Genomic DNA, 22,169 nt, shown 5'->3' with positions numbered 1-22,169 from the left:
CTAGGTCCTCTTGAAGTTTTAGTGAAATTCACAAAAAAATGGAAAACAAAAGATAGCCTTTGCACATACAGAGCTAGAATTTCTTTAAATTCCAAGGCTTTTAATTTAAGCAATGGAATAACAGAAATTTAATGAAAGATGAGAATATCACAGTCAGTCAGATGACTGACTACCTTAAGTTTTCCTGGAAGCTGTAGTCTTCAGGAAAAACACATATTTCCCCTTACGTAGAAAAAGGTGAAAATGTTTATCTTGGTGTAAAACATATTACAGTGAGAGATGATTTAAAAATTTTCTTCAGTACCTTAAAAACAATTTCATTTCTTGACACCACATCTGACACCACAAATATCATTTCTATGTTTTTGTGACATAATTAACTAGCTAGTGATTATACTCTGGCATTTTAAAGGAATACATTTCTGAAACATTTAATTAAGAACTAGATGCCACCTTATTTCCAATTTGATTTTATACTATGTTGGCAATTCATGATACAGTCATAATCATAAGGAAACATTGTGAAAACATATACAAATATAATATGTCCTCGTGGTGGTATAGAAAAAATATATTCTGCTTCAACATCCAGAGAAAGGATTTTTATTTGCAAGATATACAAACCTACAACCATGACTTCCACAGAACAAATACTACCAGTACACTTACCAGGGTAATTCTAACAGTTTATATGGCAACCAGAAAGCTGTATAAGGTAACGTAGTTCAGCCATTAATCCAGAACTGTATCAATTATTCAACAAATATTTACTAAGTCAGAATGTGTTAAGAACTGTGGACAATACAAATATGTTTAAGTCGTGGCCCCTGTCTTAAAATGCTTAAAATCTAAGTGGGAAGACAAGAAATATAGACATAAAATCAGCAGTATGGTGCAGCCAGCTCATGTCTGGAATTTGGCCGACTTATTGTTAAACTCTGCCATGATTAAAATAAGCTCACAAATCAATTATATTGAAAACAAAGGCAGTAAATACTCAAAACTCATTACTTCTTATATATTTACTACATTTTACTATTACCTATGTTCTTGAGGGTTTTATGTCCTGAAGAACACAGTGCTATATAATGGTGTGCAACTCTGTATCTTTTCCTAACTCCACGTTAAGAGATGTCCCTTTGCTGGTTTGAAATCAGCCATGAGAGAAATATTTGTACCATGGAAAACAGCAAATGTTGTAAAGCAATGGCACACTACCATCTCTACTTTTCTGTCCCCAGCTCAATGAATGTTAAACGTTTATCAGCACACTACTACTTAGGATAATTTGCATTGCAAAGAAGAGCAAGTTAAAGGCCAGTTGACTGGTTTAGGATTATAGACATAATAGGAGTTCAGAAAGGGAAGTGCTAAATAATGGTCCTCCAGCAAGCCCATAGAGATAAGAACCAGAAGTCTTATATAGGAGACTATGTAAAGTAACTTGCCAGTGATTTCATTACACAAGAAAGTTTAAAGCAAACACAATAAACGTGCCTAGGTGGCTTTTGGATGAATGAAGTGGCTTTTTTTTTCCTTCTTAAAGACTGTCTTTACATTGGTATGTTTAGTTGCCTATTGTCAATCTAATATTACAAAATAGAAATCAAAAATTGATCTGCACAATATTGACAGGCGCTACGTTCCAGTATCCTTCTCTCAGACCTCCACGTCTCACCATATCAGCTTTTGAACATTCAACTCGCACTATACCGACTCAGTGATGTTGCTGAGGTCTCTGATACCTTTATCTCTCAGTAGATTGAATTTTATCAGCCCTTTCCTTGACTTTCTTCCCTTCCTACCTGACTGGATCCCAAGTTAATCATCTGAGTTTGTATCTCACCAGCATTCTTCCTTGATTTATACTCCTATCTGTCCAACATATCGATCAGCAAAATCCCAACCCTTTTGCTCAGCAGAGCCCTTAGCCCAGTCTCCCAATCCTTTTACATACCTTTGATTAACCCCCTCTTATTCCTCTCAGTGACTATTCCAAACTTCAACTCCTTTCACCCTCCACCGATGTCCTGTCCTTCCATATGATCAAAACAAAAAACAAAACAAAAAAAACCCTGTGGACTCAGGAGTAATTCCCCAACACCCCAGTTCTTTTCAGAATTTTCTATATCCACACCCAGCCTTAAGTCTTTTCTTTTTGTTTCAGAGGTTGGTAACACACCTTCCATTGGTGACCCTGCACTTAACTTCTTCTCCAGGATCTTGCTACCTCAGTTTCTCCCACTCTCTCATTTTCAACCTAAAATGCTCAAGTCTCTTGTGATCTGAATAACGCTTTTCTTGACCTTTAGTGTCCTTTGATCTATCATACTACACCTCTTCTGGAAAGAGTACTCTACATTCACTATCCCCACTATCTTGACATTACTCATTCCCTCTAAAATCCTCTCTCATATAGCCTCCCGGCTACTACTCTACGGAAAAGACTCTCAAATTGGCCAATGATGTCTACATTGTCAGACCAAAGGAAATTAAACTTGGAGCATTCAGCATTTCTGATCTCACCCATCCTAAAACTCTATTCTCTTGGCTTTTGGGAAGCCAGAGTTTTCTCCCGGTATCTTACTGTCTGACCTTTTCCCTTGTGATTCCTCTTTTTGTGTCTGCTCTTTTTGCGGTGGTATTCTCCAGAGTTTTGTCCTTAGCCAACCTTAATTGTCACTTTCTACTCAATTCTTGGGTTATGTTCCTCTTCTCCAACATATTAATACCTGTATACTAATGAAAACCCAAGCTATCTTGAATGTTGGACTTACGTATACCTACTCACTATGTCCACCTGGATATCTCATAGCCCCTTAAATTTCACTTCACTTCCTCCACTTTTTAATCTATGCCCTTTATAGAATTTAAAATTTTTCTTGGTGGCACCATGATGCATCAAATCATCTAGGCAGAAATTTAGCAACCCCACATGACTCCTTTTTCCCTCAACCCCTAAAAATCGTCAGTCACCAATTTGTCTATATTGCCTTAAAACTTCTTGTTGAATTTATTTTATATTCTGTATCTCTATTGTCCTAGGCTCTTCTCTCCAGCTACCCTCTTGTCCCAATACTCTCCCAAACTATTCTTGTAAGGATGATATCCAACCATCTCAATGTCCTTCACATTTCTCCATCACCTGCCACAGCACTCCCATTATCTGGTTCCTGTTAACCTCTCCACTTCATCCACTTCACTGCTCTTTACTACCTTGTTCTTAGGTTCCTGTTATCCTGTTACTCTGAACTTCTTGCTGATCCCTGGATACTGCATGTTGGGACTTTGTACATGTTCAGTGCCTGAAATACTCTCTCCACTCTTCCTCTTAGTTCTTCTACCTCAACTTCCATAATCCTGTGGGGGTTTTTTCTTTTTTTGAGAAGAGGGAAGTTTTTTATTTTTAAAATTGTTTCCAGTTTTTTGAGATATAACTGACCCCGTAAATCCTTTAAGGATCAAGTGATACCAACTCTAGGAAATTTTCCTGACCTCTCCCAGCAACCTCTTCCCCAGCTGCGTTAGGTACCCTTTTCATGCTTCAGTCTTTGTACTTATTGCATTTTAATTATGTTTAAGGATGTGTCTTTCCAAGACACTAAGCTTGTTGAGTTTTTTTGTATTCAACAATCTGTTTCTGATAGTCCTATAATTTGAACAAAACTACATAGATGACTCCAGAAGAAGCTCTAGAGCAGGAGGCTGAATATTCACTTTTTTTTTTTTTTTTTTTTAGCAAATACTTATCGGTTAGTTACTTTGTTTAAAGCACTGTATTACATGTTGGAAATTTAAAGATGCATAAGACTAGGTCTTTGCTCTCATGTCTAATGAGGGAGAAAGGAAATAGATTCCCAGAGAGGGTGATAAGTGTTATGATATCGATTTAAGAGAGTTGTATGGGAGCAGAAGAGAGTTCTCAGAGCATCTTAAGGTAGGATGGGGGTGTGGATAAAAATTGAGGTAAGCTTCCTGAAAAGGAATGTCATGCATACTGAGTTTTGAAGAACTGGTAAGAGTTAGCCAGGTAAAGCAGTTGCAGGAGAGTAGAGTTGATAAATAGTCACATTAAAGAAATGACATTTATAAAGGCACAGAAGTGAAGAAGAAGATGGTGAATTCTAGAAACTGTAAGTGGTTCAATGTGATCGGAACAGAGAGAAAGAGTTGGGAAAGATGAGACTGGATAAGCAAAACATGAAGAGACCTGCATACCATGATAAAAAGTTGGAATTTTAACCTGACGGCTACAGGAAGCCATTGAATACTTTAGAAAGAAAAGTGATAAAATTCGTGTTTTTGACAGATTACCCTAGCAGCAAAGTGGGGAATGGATTGGGGAAAGGCAAGTTGAAAAGAGGAGACCAATTGGGAAGATATGGCAATAGTTTAGAAAAGAAATGATGGGGGTTTGAACTGAACCAGTGAAAGTAAGGATGGAAAGAGAACAGATTCTCGTATAATTTACAAGAACTGGTGACCTACTGGATGAGAGAAATAAAGGAAAGAGAGGAATCTAAGGTTCATTTTTTCATTCTCAACAATATTTAATGTATGCCTATTATAGATCAAAAACTGTTCCAAGAAATGATATAATGGTATACAAAAAAGACTAACTCTCTCCTCTCCTGGAGTCATATTCTAGTGGGAGAGCAAATAATCAAATGAATAATACAGACTTAGGTGAGTAGGTGATGGAGATGAAGGAGCATTATGGGATAAAGAGTGATGGGAGGCAGTAATCTTGACAGGATGGTCACGAGAGACTGCTCTGAGGAGATAACATGTGATCAGAGATCTGAGTGAGGTGAAGAGCAAATCATCCAAAGATCTAGAAGAAAAGCATTAGAGCAGCAGACACCAGGCTCAGTTTGGGGGAACTATATACGTGGCTGTGCTGTTCACTATGAGAGAATATAAATAAAGGAATACATTTGCAAGGGAATTCTAGATCACGCCTGCCACTTATTCATTGTCCAAGAGTCTTGAACATGTTTTTTTAACTTATTTGAACCTCAATAACCTCATTTATAAATAGGAATAATACTAACTTTCTTAGCTCATGGGATTTTTGTGCTACTCAAATAAGCTGAAATGGGTGAAGGTGCTTTGAAAACTAAAACCCCTTAACAACTGAAAGTATTATTATTTGCTTATAGATATTTAAGGTCTTTTGTGGAGACTGGATTTTTAAAGAACACTGATTTCCGCATGCTGCCAAAATCTATGATAATAATAAATACTCTAACACTGCAAGAAAGAAAAGGCACAAGTTTTCCTTTGGGAACAATTTGTATGGGCCAATATTCCCTTTTCCAAGTATTAGGATCTGTCAATCAGGTGGTGAATGCTTGTATTAGGTCTTAATGAAATGTTAATAGGTACCTTCTTTTTGTCAGCAAAAACATGCCCTTCAACTGACATGATTCTAGGAAGATATAATTCCCTTTTTTTTCCCAGTGACGTATCCTCAAGAGCAGAATTGAGTTAGTCACACTCTTATTCCTTTTTATTTATTTATTAACATCTTTACTGGAGTATAATTGCTTTACAATGGTGTGTTAGTTTCTGCTTTATAACAAGGCGAATCAGCTATACATATGTATCCCCATAACTCTTCCCTCTTGTGTCTCCCTCCCTCCCACCCTCCCTATCCCACCCTTCTTGGTGGTCACAAAGCACCAAGCTATCTCCCTGTGCTATGTGGCTGCTTCCCACTAGCTACTGGTTTTACATTTGGTAGTGTATATATGTCTATGCCAATCTCTCACTTTGTCCCAGCTTACCCTTCCCCCTCCCTGTGTCTTCAAGTCCATTCTCTAGTAGGTCTTTATTCCCGTCCTGCCCCTAGGTTCTTCATGACCATTTTTTTTTCGATTCCATATATATGTGTTAGCATACAGTATTTGTTTTTCTCTTTCTGACTTACTTCACTCTGTATGACAGACTCTAGGTCCATCTACCTCACTACAAATAACTCAGTTTCGTTTCTTTTTATGGCTGAGTAATATTCCATTGTACATACGTGCCACATCTTCTTTATCCATTCATCTGTTGATGGACACTTAGATTGCTTCCATGTCCTGGCTATTGTAAATAGAGCTGCAACAAACATTGTGATACATGACTCTTTTTGAATTACGGTTTTCTCAGAGTATATGCCCAGTAGTGGGATTGCTGGGTCGTATGGTAGTTGTATTTTTAGTATTTTAAGGAACCTCCATACTGTTCTCCATAGTGGCTGTATCAATTTACACTCCCACCAACAGTGCAAGAGTGTTCCCTTTTCTCCACACCCTCTCCAGCATTTATTGTTTCTAGATTTTTTGATGATGGCCATTCTGACTGGTGTGAGGTGATACCTCATTGTAGTTTCGGTTTACATTTCTCTAATGATTAATGATGTTGAGCCTTCGTTCATGTGTTTGTTGGCAATCTGTATATCTTCTTTGGAGAAATGTCTATTTAGGTCTTCTGCCCATTTTTGGATTGGGTTGTTTGTTTTTTTGATATTGAGCTGCATGAGCTGCTTGTAAATTTTGGAGATTAATCCTTTGTCAGTTGCTTCATTTGCAAATATTTTCTCCCATTCTGTGGGTTGTCTTTCCATCTTGGTTACAGTTTCCTTTGCTGTGCAAAAGCTTTTAAGTTTCATTAGGTCCTATTTGTTTCTTTTTGTTTTTATTTCCATTTCTCTAGGAGGTGGGCCAAAAAGGATCTTGCTGTGATTTACGTCATAGAGTGTTCTGCCTATGTTTTCCTCTAAGAGTTTGATAGTGTCTGGCCTTACATTTAGGTGTTTAATCCATTTTGAGTTTATTTTTGTGTATGGTGTTAGGGAGTGTTCTAATTTCATTCTTTTATATGTAGCCGTCCAGTTTTCCCAGCACTACTTATTGAAGAGGCTATCTTTTCTCCATTGTATATTCTTGCCTCCTTTATCAAAAATAAGGTGACCATATGTGCATGGGTTTATCTCTGGGCTTTCTATTCTGTTCCATTGATCTATAGTTCTCTTTTTGTGCCAGTATCATACTGTTTTGATTACTGTAGCTTTGTAGTATAGTCTGAAGTCAGGGAGCCTGATTCCTTCAGCTCCATTTTTCTTTTTATCCTTGTATCCCATTCCATTTTTACTTATGTGCAAACAGACACACACACACACACACACACACAGAGAGATGCAACCATTCTTTGGGTTTAATAAATCTTTTTATTTATATGTTTTGTTCAAAATGAATGTTAGTATGTATTTTTTATTTATGTAATATTATTGTAGGGAATTTAAATTCCTCCTCTCTACAGTGTTCTGTAGATTTGGTACTTTGTAGCTGTAAACACTTAAATTATCTAGAAGGTTTTCTTTTTCATACTTGCCAGTACTTTCTGGTCTTAGGTCTGAAGAGCATCTATTTTGCAATAGGCAGGAGTTTGTCTTTAAGCTCAATTCCAAGCTTCCTCGTATTCACCATATCTCCTGGAATTTGGCCCAAGAGGGTCAGGGAACTGTGAGACAAAAATATACAAACTCAGCAAATAATGATCATTGATCTATTCTGTCAAATTCTGGCTGACTTTTCATCTACTCCCTTGGGTCACTCTCCTAAATCTAGAAGCTAAAGAGATTTCTCAAGTGATACAGTGTAATCATGTTTTCCAGAACTGTCAGTGCCATTGAAGAGTCATTTCAATAGAGAGTCAAGTCCACTCCATCCCTAGATTCATCATATTCTTATCTCTGTAATTTCTTATGATAAGTCTTAAGCTGAGACAGATGAAACTGCATTTATACTAATTCATAATTGGCCAGTTGTTAAAATGGAAGCCAGTACAGCTCCCAGAAAGGCAGGAAAAAACTCCTCTCAAAAAAAATTTTCCATTTAAGAAATGATTATCATTCTGGTCATAATTTTGTATGGTAATTTCACAAATGTACCAGCAGGAAAATGAACATATGCTATTAATATTGCCATGTAAAGAATATTGGCCTATTGCAAGACATAAGTTGAACCATTAACCCTTTAATAGCTTGGCAATTCCAAGAGATGAGCAATTAACTACTTAGCATTACTCTTTATTAGTTACCCAGCTTGGAGGCAGATTGTAATATTAGAAAGTATGTAGTGGTTCTCAGTAGGGTTGCTATGGAGCCAGTCAGAACTGGTTTCTGTCTGACACTCAAGGCTTTGTGACCATTGAACACGTTACCATTAGCTCTACTTAGTCTCAGTTTTTCCATCTTTAAATGGGAATGAATATACCTACCTCGTAGTGTTATAAGGTATGTAAAAATTAACCTAATTTACTCAGGTAAAGTGCCTAGCTTAATGCATGGTATATATAGTTAGTGCTCAATAAATGTAAAAGTTCCCCTTTTTGTTTCCTTAATAAAGATACTGAAATACATCAGACAATGAATTTTAATACTGAGATCAGGTGGAGTTACTGTAGACCTGTACTGGTTTGTGCTTTGTGTTCCCACTTCTATAGTAAGGGTCAGAAAATGGCATGTCCCATGTTCAGCGGGCCATCTGCTTTTGTAGCATCTGCAAACTAAGAATAAGTTTTACATTTTTAAATCGTTGAAAAAATCAAAGAAGAGTAATATTTCATGACCCATGAAAATTATATGAAATTCAAATTTCATTGCTCATGAAGTTATATGGGAACACAGCCATGCTCACTTGTTTACGTGTTATTTACAGCTGTTTTTGTGCTACAGTGGCAGAGAGTAAATAGGAAAGTGTAAAATATTTATTATCCGGATCCTTAAAGAAAAAGTTTACCATACTCTGATCTGAAGTTTTCTATTGCACCTTCTCTTGTTCTTTGGGAATGGGTACAATATGGATTAATCACAGGCAGTAACCCAGAGTGAGGACCGCTATCTAAAAAAAATACCTTTACCTGAGGCACGCAAATTTCCTGCCTTACATCATTAAGGAGGAAATAAAAATGACTTCTTCTTTGTCCCCTGCATTCCTCCCATCTACCCCCACCCCAAGGGAAGATAAGAGAGGATACAAGCTTGCTCAATGGCCCTTCACCTTTAGCAATTACATGATCCCCCCGAATGCTTTCCTGTCTGAGCATCGTATTACATTCAGTGAATAACCCTAATTATGTAACGTTCCATCTGATTACCCTGCTTCCCTCTCCAGATCAGAGCTCACAAATTTGTGTAACATTAGCAAGGAAACTAAGGTGAAGTATGCTATGATTCAGGCAAGGTCTTTTGATAGTATAGTGTTTGGATTTTTTTTTTTTTCATTTTGAAGAAATTATTAGAAAATGTTTCTCCTTCAAAAGTACTATTATCTCAGGGAAAATTTCAGAGGGAACTTCCCAGAATCAATATATTTCTATTCTGTGTGACTCTGAAAACTGGTACAGTACTGTCAACCAGTGGTATTTTTCCCTGTAGGGTATTCAAACATATTTATTGGGAGCCTTCTGTGTTCAAAGGCGCATGGTATCTACATTTTATTTTGTTATGGAATGGACAATATGGGCCAACATTGTACATAAGACTATGAGTCTAGTGCTATCTTGGTGTGGTCACTGTTTAGAGGTGGGTCCCCCTGAGGCATCCTAGACAAGAGGATGGTCCCCCCCAACTCCTGGCCTACCACCCCATCCCTGAGGAGGGACCATGGTGTGGAGGACCTGAGCTCAAGTCCAAACACCAAACCAGATCTCTCACTGCACTGTAAGATGTTGAGTGAAAACTCTCTTCATTCTTCAGATGTAAAATGCTGTGGAAATACTAGTTAATATTATCATAACTTTCTCAGAGAACACTCTGGTATGTACCAGTTAGAGTAAATTACACCTAGTTACAGAATAAGAAAGCAACCTGTTTAAAACTATGCAGTTGAATATGTATATAAAATATCTGTGAAAAGCAGCTCTTTTAAGTTTTTTCCCAGTTGACATCAATTATATGAATTTTTTGAATTTTGATTTTTTTTGAATCAATTTTGAATTTTTTTGAATCAATTATATGAATTTTGAATTTTTTTGAATCAATTATATGAATTAGTTGCAACTGGCTTTATTGAAAGACACAGTTCATCCATTTCTGGTCCATTTAATTATGTGGGCCAGGAAAATAGATTAATTTTATCTAATGGGCAGGTATTTTAAAAAAACAAAAAAATTTTAATGGGAAGTATGTATGATCCCCATTTTACATGCTGAGACATTGATGTAAAAATGTTTGATAGATCCATAATCAACTAACAGGGCATTAAATGTTTCTTTTCCTGCTATCTTAGAATTTCAGCTAAAGTTCCATTTAAAGAAAGATATACTAAACCATCCTCACAGAATTATTAGAAGGTAGTCAGACCAGTCCCATGACTCTTATCAGTCACCCACAACAATGAAGAAACAACAAGCAATTCTAAAATAGTTGAAAAGGAGGATGCAGTTACCTAGCTGTGGAACTATGGGCAATGCTGAGGCATTTGGTCTGCCATCCCCAGGGTGAGAGTGGAGGTGGTAGAGAGTTTTCCGCACCTCAGGCCGCTGGAGGAGAGCTCCAGGAGAGCCAAAAAAGCAGGGAAATACATCTGGCTCCCCAGGGGCTACTTGCTGAGGCCCCAAAGGACACAGGCTCACCTTAGGCAAGTTTGACAGGTGACATATGCACATTATGACCACTACTTGCTTCCCCATGGGGAATTCTGAAGGCTGCAGGCTGGACCATATTATGACATGCGGCCCTGAGCACTTTTGCCTTCATGTGTCCCTCCCACCATAACGCTGTCAATATGGCACGTTATTTTTGATATAATTTTAAAGACTTCAACTTTTTTAATGTTTTAGGCTCTAAAAATTTTAGTTTTTCTGATATGAGAAAAAATTAAAACACTTCTCTTGACCCTAAACTTAAACTTTTTCCTTTGATTTTAAGAACAATTAGAACATTTCTGTGGGCCCCCAAAATTACTGTGGGCCCTCAGCTCTGCCCCTGCTGTGCCTAATGCACACATTCCTACCTGGCAGGAGGGACCCAAGACAATAGGGTGGGGCTGCATTCAGGTTGACACTGTCCTGCATGACTAGCCTGTGTGAATTTCCTGTGGGCCACAGTCAGTGGTTTAGCAGGAATTTCCCTTTCTAATGGAAACTGGTCCAAGAAGACTTGCTGCTGGGGCACGATGATGTACTAAGAGACTGTGTTTGGAGACAAGGGTAGAAGAAAATAATGACTTCCCAGTTTATACCTAATCAAGTTCAGTTCATTCAGTCAACCAGAAAAACATGTCATTGGCAAAAGTGTAAATAAGTCACCAGAGATAAGTAGAAACTACTTCTTATCTGGAACGTTTAAACATTTTCAAAATTCTAAATTCTGACTTTAGATTTATGTTACTGAATTAGGGCTGCTTTTCATGAACTGTAAATAAGTAATTTGAATAAATTAGGACTACAGTTTACCTTTGCATTAGCTAGTCAGAAAAATTACTACTATAAACTAGATATAATTTTTTTGGAAGAAAAAATCTTTTAAAATATCTTAGAGGTATCTTTTTACATAGAAGTAGTATAATCTATTCCTGTTTATTTAGTAAACTTCCCACTTAGGACTTAACAACTGATACTTTGTTTTACTTTTGAACTTTAAAACAAAAAGAGCTATTTTTTTCTCCTCTAAATGATCATTCTCACTTATCAAAATTGGAAATTTTGTCTAAACTATTGCTATTTTATCATCGTGTATGTTTTTTAAAATATAGGAGCTGTCTCATTCAGAGGTTGCAAACTGGTAGTCTCACGAGCTAAATGCAACCTGCAAATGGTGTTTTGTTTGGTAGCATTTACAGTCATTTATTTGGTTTTGTTAACTGACTCTGGGCCTTGGCTCCCACTTTCCACAGGACATGCACTCTCCGTGCACTCCCTGTAGTTTCCTAGCCAGCCCACTTCGCTCATATAGTTTACCTGCCTGGCTCCTGTACACATCTTAACTAATGAACACTCTCACCTCTGCTATCACAGTTCACTGATATTTCCTCTAGGCCAGTGCTGGACATTCAGTTTGTACTCAGTAAATTTTGTTGAGGCCCTACTGAGTGCCCCCCAAAATTCTTTCACAGGTCTTGTTGTCATTGGGGAATTTCTCTCTCTTGGTTACTTCCCTTTCAGAGTATACTTTTAGCTCACTATGCCCTCTCCCCAACTCCTTTGCCAACTGCAGACATTATTTAATACAGAAATCTAATGCTTTAATAATCTTAGGTAAGACAGGAACAATTTTCAAACATACTATCCCGAACATTTCCAATATGGAAAGTCTATAGTCAACAACCTTCAATGAATCCATAAATTCAGATCTATTTCTCCCACAACCCTCTAGCTGCTCTAATTTCACTTCTTCCCCCACACGGGGGGAGCTACACTACTGATTAGAAAGTACAATGAGTCATTGGAGTCTTTGTTCATGTACTTTCCCCTGCCCCAATCCAGGGGCCACTGGTAACGGTTATGCAGGTTGTGTGCTGCATAGTGCTGGCCACCACCTACATAAGCTATGCAGTGGCCTGCTGGACTCCTACCCAGCCACATCCACACAGAAAGCATAAAATCAAAGATTTTAAGTAGTAGAAGCTATTTAAGCTATATCCAAATCCTTGGTCTCATAAGTGGGGAAATTGTAGTTCAGCAAAATTAAGTGACGCTTCTAATGTCATATATTTAGCAACAGAATGTGACCAAAATCTAGGCCTCCTGACCTCAACCCTGGGTGCATTCTAAGTCCACTTCACCAGTTTGCCCTGTCAAGTTCCATCCATTTTATGGCAGGTCCCTACAGAAGTCTGTCCTTCCCACTACCTCCTCCTACTGGGGCTCCTGTTAAAAAAAAAAAATCAGAAAGAGCTCTCATATTCTTTCTTGAAACTATCAGGAACCAACTCAAAAGCAGGGTGCATATACCCCAGAGGGAATGCAAGATGAGCAATCAGAAAGTGGGTAGAAATTCCCTTTCTTTTACATTTTTATCACATTTTTATTGCTGTTTGTTTATAATATACATACTATATTAATTGTGTAATATATGTATATAATTTACAAGTAAATGTTATAGGCATATATGTGAGAAAACATTTTGGAAAAAAATTTAATATGAATTTCTGAACCCCTTGAAGATTCCGATTTACTAAGTTAGGGATAGGATCAGGAATTTATATTTTAGCATCCAAAGTGATTCTGATTCCAAGTTTAGGAACCACTGCTCTAAGGTCATGAGAATTCCTGACCTAAGTAAAGAGGTTAATGAAGTTAACCTCTAAGTTAAGAGGTTGATGAAGTTGGATGTAGGGTTCTAAGGAATACTCTTTACCTTAGGTTTAAGGAAGAATAAAAAGTAACATAATTGGAAAAACTACACATGATCCATGGTTCCCAGTAAGAGCCTCTTATGTAAATTCCTGAATTTAGTTGAGCAAATTTTTTCTTCATAATTTTTCTGACATTAAACAAAGTTGTTTCAGCCAAATCTTATATCTGCATCTTCCCAAAGACTGCAATTCAGACTTCATTTACATGCTCTCTCATTGACTTTGTGATTGTGTTCTGAGAAATCTACAGCTTGTGTTTAATTCACATCCATTTCTTTTATAACCTAAATCCACGTTGGGCCCTTATAATGAAAATTTATTCTCACCTGAAGTTTAGGGTGATAATTGCAATCCAAGATGCTTCTGGGTATTGTCCCTTAGGTTTATTATCTCAAAGATAACCCCAAAATATAAGCTACATAGAAGTTATGCTTTATGAGGCCCAGTTTTTGTAAAGAGCCACATTTGAAGAAGTGTAGTCTAGTGGGCAAAAAGAATTAAAAAGAAACTGCAATATAATTTAAAATTACAAATACATGTACCCCTTGACTTGCAATACCACTTCTAAGAACTTGTCTTTTAGAAATACATACATATGACATGGCACTTTTATAAGAAAGTTGCAGTATTATTTGTAATCACAAAAAATTTGAGACAGCTTGATGTCCCTCAGAAATTAAGTGATGATTTAGTCTTACAAAGGAATACTCTATGACAATTAGAAAAAAGAATGAGAAAGTTTTTTACCTACTGATTTGGAAAGATCGTCAAGATATATTATTAAGTGAAAAAACCAAGGAACAGAATAGTATATATTACCATTTTATTTATGAAAAAAGAAAAGAAAAGGAAACATACAAGGCAAGAGGAGACTAAGGTCAGGTGCTTTATGCCTAAGGGAAAATAACATGGTACTAGACTAGAAAATAACACAAAAGACTTATTTATTTGGTGGGGGCAGGAGGGTGGAGTCCAGGAAAGGCCTTTCTGAGAAAGTGGTATTTAAGCTGACACTTACAGGAGGGTGTCTGTTAGTGTGGCTAGGATCCGGGGAAAGAAAATCTTTGGCCTGTGCAGAAGCTCTTGAGGAGAAAGAGAGTTCAGTGAGGCCAGAAAGGAAGCTAAAGAGACCACATGGCTGGATCCAGGGGAAGAGGAGGGCATGGAGTGAGCCTGAAAAGGTGACAAGGACCATCCAGCACCATATGGGCCTGGTGGGCCAGGTGAAGGAACCTGGTGTTTCTTAGAGTATCAGGAGTCCACTGGAGAAAAGTGATGTGATCCAACTCATGTTTTAGAAAGATCACTTTGGCTGCAACTTGACAACAGGATTTGGAGTGTGATTGGGGAAAGAGAATGGAAAATAGTAGAAGCTGAGAGATTAGCAGTTTATTGCAGTAGTTCCAGTGAGAGGGGATGGAGAGTTGAACCAAGACATTGTGGCGGAAATGGGAAGAAGTGGTCAGATTTCATGTCTATTTAGGAGGTAAAATCAACAAGACTTGACAGCAAGTTGGATGTGGGTAGTGAGTGAGGGGGAAGTATCCAAATACATTCCTGCCATTCTGTACTACACTCATTTAGCTGAGCAATATACTTTCTGGCTTAAGACGTGATATATCTCTGCCCAGCCTTAACATCAGCACAACCGCAACTCCAGGGTGGAGGAAAGGATTTCTTTTTAAACAGAAACAATGCAAATGCTGCATTAATATCATATTATGGAGTAAGTAGATTCTGTGGGTCAGTAAGAATTTAATCTTTGCTTATAATATTTTCTGTGGGTAAATGGATTCATAACAACTTAGAAGTGAGCCTCTTGAACACAATCTATTTATAAGTTGGAATTAGCTTTATAAGGAAAAATATACAAGCTTTATATCTAATTTGTGTTTTGCAGGCCTGTCAGAGAGTTTTCCATGCCAAGAGGAGCAAACACTTTTTGTTACAGTAGAAAAGCAAATGTGATTGTCACGGGAGGTAAGAGGGCATTTCATGTTACACAGAGATTTTCTACTTTGCAAACAGTGCTCTCCTTAATTAACACAGTTATAGAGTTTCATACAGTTATCGCATTTTACTGCTAGAGAAAACTTTTAGAGAATGTTAAAGTTTGTATAAAGTCAAATCTGTCATTCTTTTTCTTTGTGGCTTTTTGATTTGGTGGCACACTTAGAAAGGCCTTCCCCAGCCTGTGAATGTGTGAAACAAATTCTCCCATATTTACTATAATTTTTTGTTTGTTGTATATTTTACTTTTAAATATTTAATCTCTCTAGAACTTGTTTCAATGTGTAAGAGCATGAATTCCTAGCCTGGGGCCCATGTGTGGGCTTTAAGGGAGTCCTACAGCCCCTGCGGCTGAATGCTTGTGTATCTATGTGCATTTTTCTGGAAAGAAAGTCCAAAATTTTATCAAATCCTCAAAGGAGTCCCTGACAAAAAGGTAAAGAGCCAATGGTTTAGCATTAACAGAGAAGAGGACCAGGGATAGAATGTTGAAAAATACCAACATTTAAGGGCTAAGATTATCTGCTGAGAGTAGGAGGAAAGATGACAAACATAAGAAACTTGAGGGGAAAGGTGATGGACTGAAATATTCTTCCGGCCTCAGACTCCTTATCTATCATACTGAGGTTCTAAGACTGTGATGGCTTTCAGCCTGGGATCTGTAGTCAGACTGCCTAGGAACAAATCCTGGCTCTCTTACTGGCAAGCTGTATGGCCTTGGATAGGTTATTTAATTCCTGTATGCTTCAATCTCACCTGCAAAATGGAGCTGATAATAATACCTACTCGTAATAGTATTATAAGAATAAAGTACTTACACAGGAAGGGTCTTGCACGTAATAAGTCTTCAATCCAAATTTGCTAATACTGATGCTAACAATAACAAAAAACCACACCTACTTCATATGGTAGTATTTAAGATTAATTGAGGTAAGGTATGCCTGGCACATAGTAGGTTATCAATAATTATTAATTCAATTCATTTACAACAGTTAGGCACAATCACTTTGATCAACTTATACAGGTTTTGTTGGAATAAATTGAAATCTTCAGTTCATTAGGAGGCTGTTACAGAAGTCATGAGTGAGATGGTGAGGGTCTGAGTTATTGTAGGTGCTCTAGAAAAAGAAAAGCAAGAGTCAGTCTCTAAGACATGGAAAAATAAATTATTCATAAGACCTGGAGACAGAATGATATTGGGGATTAATAAAAGCAGCCAGCTCCAAGTTTGTAAGGAGGGAAACATAGAAGAATAGCAGTTGCATTGATAATTACATAGAAATTGAGAAGAGGGTGCTTATATGGAGAAAGAATGCAAACAAAATTTCAATTTTGAACTTAAATATCAAGTGTCAATTAGACATCTGAGAGGATATTCCTACTGGTGATGGGTAAAGATCTGGCTGGAGATAGGAGCTGTTAAGGACTCCGTAGGCTACCTGTGTGTTGGAGAAGATGAGCTTCCAGAGGCTCCTCAAGGAGATCAGGGTCACCTTAAAGGAAACAAGGGACATGTAGACTTGAAAGATGTAAATGAGCAAAACAGAAACCCAAACAAATAAACATCAAGAAAATGGCCTATACTGGAGATCTGAACTTTAAAAGAGAAAAAAGATTTTAAAAAAGAAGGAGAAAGCCCTGCCATCAAAAACATCAACAAATATACCATTTGGTAAATGCTTAGAGTACACATATTCACTAAAGGAGGCGAGATGTTAGATGAATAAGTGCTATTGGCCCCCTTCCATGTAAGATTTCTTCAAATTTCTTCTCCCAAAACGCACACAGCAGGAAATACTTGGTTTCCTACAAAGAGTATCCTGCCTCAGCCTTGAGGTACACATAATGATAGCTGCACTTTCACTTCATGACAGGGTAATCTCCTTTGAGGACACGAAGTTAATTTTTTTTCAAGTACACTGTGCATTTAAAGTTTATACTTAAATCTGTCCTCAGCTTTGGGCCTGCCACAACACTTACTTAAAATTAGATTGTGGTTCAAATCTTATTTTTAAAAATTTTGTTGTAGTCTACTGGAAAGCAAAACTAATGAAAACAGTGAACTAGAAGATAGAAGAACTGGGTTTAGTCATAGCCTGGCCACTAGCCAACTGTATGATTTTCAACAATCACTTAATCTCTGCCTGGTGCTCATTTTCCTTATCTGGTAAAATGAAGAAGTTGGACTACATAAATTTTAAGATTCTTTTGAACGTAATACTCTGATACTATTGTTTTAAAAACTTCCTGTTCATGGGAGATAAACTAAATTGTCCTTTTGAAAAATTGGAGCCGAGTTTTCCAATTAGGTGTTATTCAATATATAACCACAGCTTCGTGTATTCAGAAAAACAAAGCATTAATTGGTCACAAACCTACATTTCAGTTAAAGACATCAAGAAAAGAAAGAAAGGTGTCTGGATAAGAACCTGAAAAGCAATATGTGGGAGTCACGGCTTAGACTGGGGGCAAGTTTCCTGACACTCAATACTGATGATTCTAAGCACACACAGGAATCCAACTCTTTAAGCTGTACTAATTAAGGCTATCATGTAGAGAGCTCCATAATGAGATCTATAACACATAAGGGAACAGAAGAAATACTAAAATCAGATGTTTTCAATAAAAGAAGTAGAATGCTTGTATCATAATTTCCTGATCCCCCATTGCCCTTTCCTGACTATCTTGGCTCATTACTTGCTTGGTCCTGGCCGGAAGTCAGAAGGAGGGAGTAGGTGAGGGAAGGAGAGTATATTGGTGGTGAGAGAGTAAGCAGCAAAATTGCCTGAGAATCAGATTGCAGTGGATGCTGCATTCACCGCAGCTTGTCTTCAGTTAGATAAAAGCAATGACTTCTGTCCTGCTTCAACCTGAGCCCTGCACACAAAGCCTTTGAAAAAGTAGTACTTAAATACATGGCTACAGTGAGATTTGATTTCTAAAATCTGATTGTTCTGAAAGATGTGCTGTCACATTAATCTTAACCAATTCCTTTGGACAACCTTCATTCCCACACAAAAGAATGCAAAACATAAGAATGGACCAGGGCTTCCCTGGTGGCTCAGTGGTTAAGAATCCGCCTGCCAATGCAGGGGACATGTGTTCAAACCCTGGTCCAGGAAGATCCCATAGGCTGCGGAGCACCTAAGCCCGTGCACTGCAACTACTGAGCCTGTGCTCTAGAGCCTGCGAGGCATAACTACTGAGCCTGCATGCCACAACTACTGAAGCTCATGTGCCTAGAGACTGTGCTCTGCAACAAGAGAAGCCACCACAATGAGAAGCCTGCACACTGCACCGAAGAGTAGCCCCCACTCACCACAACCAGAGAAAAGCCCGTGAGCAGCAACGAAGACCCAACGTAGCCAAAAATAAAATAAATTTAAAAAAATAAATTAATTCATTTTATTTAAAAAAGAGAAAAGGAACGGACCAACTTTTGTATACTTTGTAGTCTTAAGTATTTTAATCAGTTCTGGGAAAAAAATGTGTTTGGTAATGTTTTGGGACTCAAACCACTTCAGTGCTTATGGATTAAAACATTTGACTCTCATTAACCTCAGTGTTAATTATTATAAGATCCCCATTTCAGCTTTGAAAACCTGCTAATTATAGTGTTTCTAGCACTCTTCCAAAGGCAAGAAAACATTTAGCAGTATGACTGACAAGCAGCTAATTCTTTTCACCATGTGTAATTTATTGAATTGCCACAGTTATGGAGCCTCTGTTAGTAGAAAATGCAAATCCTCAATAACTGAAAACACATTTTTCTCAGGAGAATACTCTTGTTGATTGCTCCATGTGCAGTATGTAGCAGCTGATGACTCAAAATATACTCTAAAAGCAGATTTGCTAAACATAGTTGAATGTGTTAAATGTGCAGGGACGTTTGATGAGCTTGAAAAAACAGAAGTTCTTGCAGAAGGAAAAAAAAAAAGCCAAACCAGGACAAGGTATTTCCTGAGCATTATTTTGTTGCACATCAAGAATTTTTTACCCAATAGTTGTCTCTACTGGCCATTTTAAGAATTAACCTCCTAATTTGGAAGGTCTAGTATATAAAAACAATTATCTGCCATCCCAACTATCTTGGGGACTCTGCATGCATTTGTTCATGTTTCATTCAACAAACATTTATTACACAGCTGCTCTGGACTAGACATGGTAAACCTCATAAAGATCAGGTTGAATTTCTAATATTCAAGGATTCAAAATCTAAAGTACAAATAAGGCATGTTTATAGATAGCTATAAATTGGAGCATGAGACAGCTGATTAATAATAATAATAATGCAGTTGAAATACTGTATGCATTTAGAGGTTAGTATTGTGTCCCTCTGTACATTCTGGGTCCAAAAAGTAGCCACACAGACTATATAAGGATTTCATTACTATCAATGAAAAGCAAGCAGAGCTGGAAGACCTCTGGTAGTAGATAATAGAGAACCTCTGGAAGATTGAGTTTCCTTCACAATGCATATTGAACAAAGTCCTTAGTTTAAAAGGCCTGGACATTTCTCAGGTGGCAATCATCTATTGAATCCTTCTGCATGTAATAGACAAGTCATAGATTTTCTTCAGGGAATAGTGGTCTTATCCTTCAGGAGTGACAGTGCCCATTTCAGCAGTTACCCTAACATTATCTAGGATGATTTATGGGCCTGAGGCTTAGGGTTCTGAACATATCTGAGAAACGTGACACTTCTTAGCCATAGACAGTGAAAAGCAAATCAGGCAAGATACTGCATTATTGGAATTACTCAGTTTTAATCATGTAACTGATAACCAATTTTACTGGGTCTAAAACAGTACTTTGTTTTATATCTGCTAATTGACTTGTTTGACTGTATCTTTTACCCATGATCTATTATAATTTTGATATTAAAAACTAAAACTTAATAAAAATTTTATTATCATATATGTTTATACACACACATCTAGTTATATCATAAAAACTGACAGCTATTCACCAAACCTATATTATCTCTTACTGGATATACAGCTAGACTACATTTCCCAGACTAGAAAGTGCATTCAATATAGCATCCTGCAATTTCTTGATAAAAATACATTTTAAAACAGTGATTTTTGTATTTGGGCAACATTTATAATATATTTTTATTTGTGTATATTTTATGTGTGATAGTGATTTTTTTTGTTGTTGAGAAAAAGTATTTTCTGAAAATAATTCAAAGTATTTAAATATAAATGGGAAAATGTTATTCTTTTTTCCCCGTTGCGGAGCACAGGCTCCGGACGCGCAGGCTCAGTGGCCATGGCTCACGGGCCCAGCCCCTCCGCGGCATGTGGGATCCTCCCGGACCAGGGTAAGAACCCGTGTCTCCTGCCTCGGCAGGCAGACTCTCAACCACTGCGCCACCAGGGAAGCCCAAAAAATGTTATTCTTAACTCTGAAAATAAAAAGTTTATTCGTGGGACTTCCCTGGCCATCAAGTGTTTAACACTCCTCACTACGATTGCAGGGGGAGCAGGTTCGATCCCTGGTTGGGGAACTAAGATCCTGCATGCTGCATGGTGCGGCCAAAAAGAATAAAGAAGTCTATTTGTAAGAGAGAAAAAGAAGTTAACAGTGATAACCTATAGGGTGTGGAACTAGGGATTATAAGGGAAAAGAGGACATTTTTACAATAATAATATCCTTCCATATTGTTTAAATCTTTCACTATGTACCTATATGATTTTAACAATTAATAAAATTTTATCTATGCCATGATAGTAATTGCATATAAATTTTGTATGCTCATGAGTATGTGCTAGAAGGGAAGATGGAAAAACAAAAACAGCTGATTTGTTATAATGGTAAACATTATGTGCAATTTTTCACTTCTTTTGATTCCTTTTATTATTATAATGCTTGCATAATTTTAAAATGTAGAAACAAAAGAACAGCTGTCTTAAGTACTTTTGGGAAGTAAATAAAGTATAAATAATACATTAATGCATGAATGAGTAGGAAAGTGTTAAATCAAGAAAAGGACTCATAGAATATTTATGAGAATTCACATTTATATATGTAAATACAATTATTAAAAAACAGTCTTGACAAGAAGAAGCAGATCCAAAACAAGGCTAGACTCTTAGCAAGTCAATCATAGACAACATCCTGGAAGAAACAGACTGTGATTTGATATTAGAAGAAAAATAAGGATATGATTAAGGGTGAGAGAGACTCTTTAAACTGTGACCACCTGCAACTCTGAGAAAATAAATAATCTTCACGTGTCCTTCTTTCAGGAGATGATAAAGTGCTCCGGTTGTGGCACCCCAATATCAGCACCAAGCCAGTGGGGAAACTTGTGGGGCACATGTTCAGTATCACCGAGATTGTAACAAATGAGACAGACCAACATGTCATCAGCCTATCTTCTGCAAAGGTAACAAAAAGAAAACAACAAAAATGAAACAGAACAATTCTTTCCCTTAAAATCAACTATTGGAAAACCTAGAATACATACAATTTTTGACTGAAACGGCTGATAGTCACTGAGAAAAATATTGTGAATTTGGATAAGGAAATGATAAGTCACTGTGCTCTGTTTCTATTGATTTCAGCATAAGAAAGAACATATTTAAAGACAAGAATAAAAGGAATACAACATTAGAAAGAGAGCCTATCCTCAATAGTAAAACACAATATAGCCCTCCCATGATCATTAAAGACAGAAAAAATAAGGATTTCTAGACATAGATAACAAACTTATGGTTACGAAAGGGGAAAGGGAGTGGGGGAGGGATAAATTAGGAGTTTGAGATTAGCAGATACAAACTACTATATATAAACTAGATAAAC

General features: G+C 37.2%; 1 protein-coding gene across 1 annotated transcript in view; it reads left to right on the top strand.

The window, feature by feature from the left end:
• The window catches only part of WDR64 (WD repeat domain 64), a 153,624-nt gene that overhangs the window by 44,046 nt on the left and 87,409 nt on the right, over positions 1–22,169 (top strand). Inside the window, exons 9-10 of the mRNA XM_060142078.1 lie at positions 15,250–15,329; positions 21,614–21,753. Coding sequence (XP_059998061.1) covers positions 15,250–15,329; positions 21,614–21,753 — 220 coding nt within the window. The remainder of the gene's footprint in view (positions 1–15,249; positions 15,330–21,613; positions 21,754–22,169) is intronic.

The sequence above is a fragment of the Lagenorhynchus albirostris genome, chromosome 2 (assembly GCF_949774975.1).
Source record: "Lagenorhynchus albirostris chromosome 2, mLagAlb1.1, whole genome shotgun sequence".
Lineage (NCBI taxonomy): Eukaryota > Metazoa > Chordata > Mammalia > Artiodactyla > Delphinidae > Lagenorhynchus > Lagenorhynchus albirostris.
The sequence above is the reverse complement of the archived record's forward strand: the minus strand, read 5'-3'. Positions and strand labels throughout refer to the sequence as shown.